Source organism: Saccopteryx leptura, chromosome 5 (assembly GCF_036850995.1).
Source record: "Saccopteryx leptura isolate mSacLep1 chromosome 5, mSacLep1_pri_phased_curated, whole genome shotgun sequence".
Lineage (NCBI taxonomy): Eukaryota > Metazoa > Chordata > Mammalia > Chiroptera > Emballonuridae > Saccopteryx > Saccopteryx leptura.
Genome location: NC_089507.1, coordinates 220,666,584 through 220,670,988, shown reverse-complemented (window position 1 = coordinate 220,670,988; position 4,405 = coordinate 220,666,584). Strand labels below are relative to the sequence as shown.

Below are 4,405 nucleotides of genomic sequence, written 5' to 3'. Positions count from 1 at the left end.
GCCTACTTCCGCTTGGACGCGGGCTCCGCCTTCACCCCGCCCCCCTGCGAGCGCTGTCCAATAAGGACGTCGTCTGGCTGAGTTGAGTCCCGGTTTATCGACTTCAACCTGATTGGCCAAGGCTGCGGCCTAATCCGGGAAGGTTCCGAAGGAATCCAAAGAGAGAGAAAACGGTCCAGAGGAGCTGGGGCAGAGTGGGAAGTGGGAGGACTGACCAATATGGCGCCACGGAAACCCTCCACCCGGGCTCCTGGGCGGCGTCGAGGGAATTTCCCGCTATCTACGAGCACCAGGGCTCACGCACCGTGACTAGTCAGGCTCAGATCGCTTGCGATCCCCTTAGGGGCCCGACCCCCTGACTTTGGGGTTAGCCGATCGCCCCTAATATGTTTTTCCCCCTTTTAGTGCGCCCGTTTACGGGGATTTTTCTATTATTATTATTGATGTGGGTTGCGCAGAAAAAGGCGTGACCGTGATCTGTCCTCTTGCCCTACACGCGCCGCCGCCCTCACCGGGCTAGAAGCGACTCAGTCCTGCCTCTGGCACCGGACCTCATGCACACGCAGCTGACACACAGGCTGGGCACGTCCTTCACTGGCCCTGTGCAGCCTGCACCAGGGTCCTCGGCTTGTCACAGCCACCCCGTGAACCAGGTGGAACCTTCCCACTTTACCGTTTGAGGAATCTGAGGTTAGAGTAACTTGCCAAGTTCATTCAGCTAGTTGATGGGCTTCCAATCAGATTCGGAAACAAGAATCTAACTTGCCTAACTTCTCAAATAAGAGGTGTATAACCGTTAGACAACCAATCCTGCTAAGACAAGTCCCACCGCTTCCCTTCTTTGTCTAATTGCTCCTGGAAGCAAATACTTAAATGGTATTCAAACCCTTTAGGATCTGACCCTTCAAGGACTGTGCTCCCGGCTTCCAGCCAAGCCACTCTGATCATCATCCTGTCTCAGCTCAAAGCTCACATCATCCCACAGGAGTCTCTCTGGTACTTTATTTTTTTATTTTATCTATTCATTTTTTTTTTTTTTTAGAGAGAGGAGAGAGAGAGGGAGGGAGAGAAGAGGGGAGGAGCTGGAAGCATCAACTCCCATATGTGCCTTGACCAGGCAAGCCCAGGGTTTCGAACCGGCGACCTCAGCATTTCCAGGTCGACGCTTTATCCACTGCGCCACCACAGGTCAGGCCTCTCTGGTACTTTAGGTCACCTTATATACCTACCTCTGCTTGTATCTGCCCAGGTGCATCACAGCTGTGTCCTACTCTTGTGCTGTTAATTACAAGTCTGCCCCATTTGACTTTTTTTTTTTTTTTTTTTTTTTTAAGATTCTTATTCAACCTGCCCTGGCCAGCCTGTCTCCAGAGGCTGAGGACAGACAGTAGTGTCTGCTTCATACATTTCAGGGCAGACAGTAGGGAAGTGGGTACATCACAGATAGTGGTGAACAGAGGACTTGTCTCTCATTCTGTATTGCATCACTGACCTAGGAATAAGGCCCAGCCCAGGCCTGCCTCAGCGGATGCCCAATGGTGAGTGGTTGGTGCAGATGGGTCTGTAGCCCCACATGGACATGCCACTGTTTGTACTTTTTACTTTGAATCTGTGGTCCCACTGAACCCCTCTTGTAAAAGCCAGCAGTAGAGCCTGACCAGGTGGTGGCGCAGTGGATAGAGCGTTGGACTGAGGACCCAGGTTCGAGACCCCGAGGTCCCAGCTTGAGCACGGGCTCATCTGGTTTGAGCAGAAGCTCACTAGCTCGGACCCAAGGTTGCTGGCTCGAGCAAGGGGTTGCTCGGTCTGCTAAAGGCCCGCAGTCAGGGCACATATGGGAAAGCAATCAATGAGTAACTAAGGCGTTGCTGATGATTGATGCTTCTCGTCTCTCCGTTCCTGTCTGTCTGTCCCTGTCTATCCCTCTCTCTGACTCTCTCTCTGTCTCTGTAAAATAAATAAATAAATAAGAAAAAAAAAGCCAGCAGTGGAGTTGGGGAGGAGCAGCATCACAGTCCAGGAAGGTCCATCTTCTAAGACCTGCTTTATAAGACACCAATGTCCTTTCCCGGCTGGGGTGACTTATACAGACCCTTCAACACTCATCTTTCCCAGAGCCATCCTGTAATCCAGGCTAGGTGAATGGCGCCTCCTAGTGCCCCACAGCCCATGTTCCCACCATAGTTTTTGAAGTGTTGGAGGCACCCATCACACAGCATTGCCATTTATTATGTTAATTTTGTCTGACCTGTGGTAGTGCAGTGGATAAAACGTCGACCTAGAATGCTGAGGTTGCCGGTTCGAAACCCTGGGCTTGCCTGGTCAAGGCACATATGGGAGTTGATGCTTCCAGCTCCTCCCTCCCTTCTCTCTCTCTCTGTCTCTCTCTCCTCTCTAAAATGAATAAATAAAATAAAAATTTATGAAACCTTGGGCTTGCCAGGTCAAGACACATATGGGAGTTGATGCTTCCTGCTCCCCCTCCCCCTTCTCTCTCTCTCTCTCTCTAAAAAGAAAAAAAGAATGAATAAATAAATAAATATGTTAATCTTTGCATCCTCTTTAGGACATGGGAGGAGACTGAGAGACATCTACAAGTGTTTGAGCTAAGAAGAGAAAGGGAGCAGGGAATACCCTCCCCTCCCCCAGACACTAGGTCAGGATCCCCAGGTCAGGCCAGCTTTACTGGTTAGGGTGTGGGTAGAGGAACGGCCTTGAGGCCCAGAAGGGGAGCAAATGCACAAACGACCATTGCTGCAGGGGCTCCGGCTACAGCCTCCAGGGCACCTGGAAGTCCTCGGGTTCCAGCGGACTGCAATGAGTCGTTTCCACATTCCGGAGGTGTTTGCGCGCCAAGAACAGCGCCAGCTGCCTGCGCCGCCGCGGGCTCAGGCCCTGACCCACCAGCCACGGGAAGGGTAGCCCATGTGGCCCCCAGACCTCCTCGTTCTTCTGCTCCTCCTCGCAGCGCGCGCGGTAGGAGCGCAGCAATGCCAGGCACCGTTTGTCGTTCACGCGGTAGCGCGCATAGAAAGCGGACTCCTGTGCCAGGCTGTCAGCGCGCAGCCAGCGGGTCACGATGGCGAGGCCCTCGCGTTCCATCACAGCCGGGTAGCGATGCTGCAGCAGGCGCAGGAGCAGCTCGTTGCCGCGGTTGCCCTCCACGTCTCCAGACGACAGGGGGCGCAGGTGGTCTGAGGTGCTGACCACATCGTCCAGCGTGCGCCGGAGCAGCAGTACTGGCCCAGGGTAGCTGCACAGCTGCTCGCCGACGTTGAGGTTGAAGTGTTCGCGCACCGTGCGCACAACCAGTCCCTTCCAGCTCTGGGGCATGACCTTCAGGGCCAGAGGCACGAGATCGTCGAAGGTGGCATCGAGCATCAGCGCACCCAGCTCCGGATAGGTCATGGTGGCCCAGGTGGCTGTGAATCCGCCAATAGACCAGCCGTAGATCACCACGTCTGCCGGCGGGAAGTGCAGGCGGTGCAGTGCGTACTTGACCACCACGTCCATGGCGTTGGCGTCATGCTGAGGGAATGGCTCGCCGGTGCTGCCCCCGAAGCCTGGGTGGTTCCAGCCCAGCACCGAGTAGCCAGCCTCCAGCGGCGCCGAGAGACAACCCATCTCGTAGAAGCCGGCGTTGCCTTCGCAGCAGATAACCAGGCGCAGGCCGCGGCCTTCACTGCCCGGGTCCTGGCGGCGATCCATGAACATGGTATCGATCTCGTTGCCATCACAGGCCACCAGCTTGGCTCGCCGGCCGTGGTAGCGCTCCACAAGGCGCTCTTGGCCGTGCTGTAACAGCGGCAGCAGCGCTTGGGTCATCAGGAACATGGACCCGGGGTAGACAAGCCAGCGGCCCAGCGAGTGGGCCAGCACGTAGCTGGCAAGCTGGCCAGGTAGCTCGCGGATCTGCTGCAGGAGGCACTGTATCTGGCTGCGAGCCCCGCGCAGCGGCCTTCCAGGCGCATCCTCACCCAGCGCGGCATCCTGGAGCAGCCAAACACCTGCCGCAGCCGCCGTGCATGTCAGAGCGCGGTGACTGCTGCCACCCGCCCTAGTGCCTCTCACGTCATCCCAGCGGAAGTCGACTGGCCAGCTGCGGAAGTTGTAGGTGTAGTTGGCGGTCAGGTAGATCTTGAACACGTGCACCAGCGCCTTCACAAAGCAGACGACACACATGGGCGTGGAGGCTACCTGATGCTTTGCATAAACCCTAAGGACTCCTGTAGTCCCCTGGCTGGGGTTGAGATGGGAGGAACGGGCCGGGCCCAGCCCAGCAGGTGGCTGCAGGGCGGAGCACCGTTCTGGGCTGTCCTGGGAAGTGCCTCCTCATGGCTTGGTCTTAGTGACCTTTATGACCTGGGCCCTCCAGGACCCAGGGGTGTTGGCGTCTGCACCAACC

At 56.3% G+C, this 4,405-nt stretch overlaps 1 protein-coding gene across 1 annotated transcript; it reads right to left on the bottom strand.

Moving 5' to 3' along the window:
• Window positions 1-2,698: 2,698 nt before the first annotated feature.
• On the bottom strand, window positions 2,699-4,182 carry ABHD16B (abhydrolase domain containing 16B). Its single transcript, XM_066386373.1, has one exon. It carries the CDS (start codon window positions 4,180-4,182, stop codon window positions 2,770-2,772), a length of 1,413 nt encoding a protein of 470 aa, XP_066242470.1. The 3' UTR covers window positions 2,699-2,769.
• Between the last annotated feature and the right edge of the window lie 223 nt (window positions 4,183-4,405).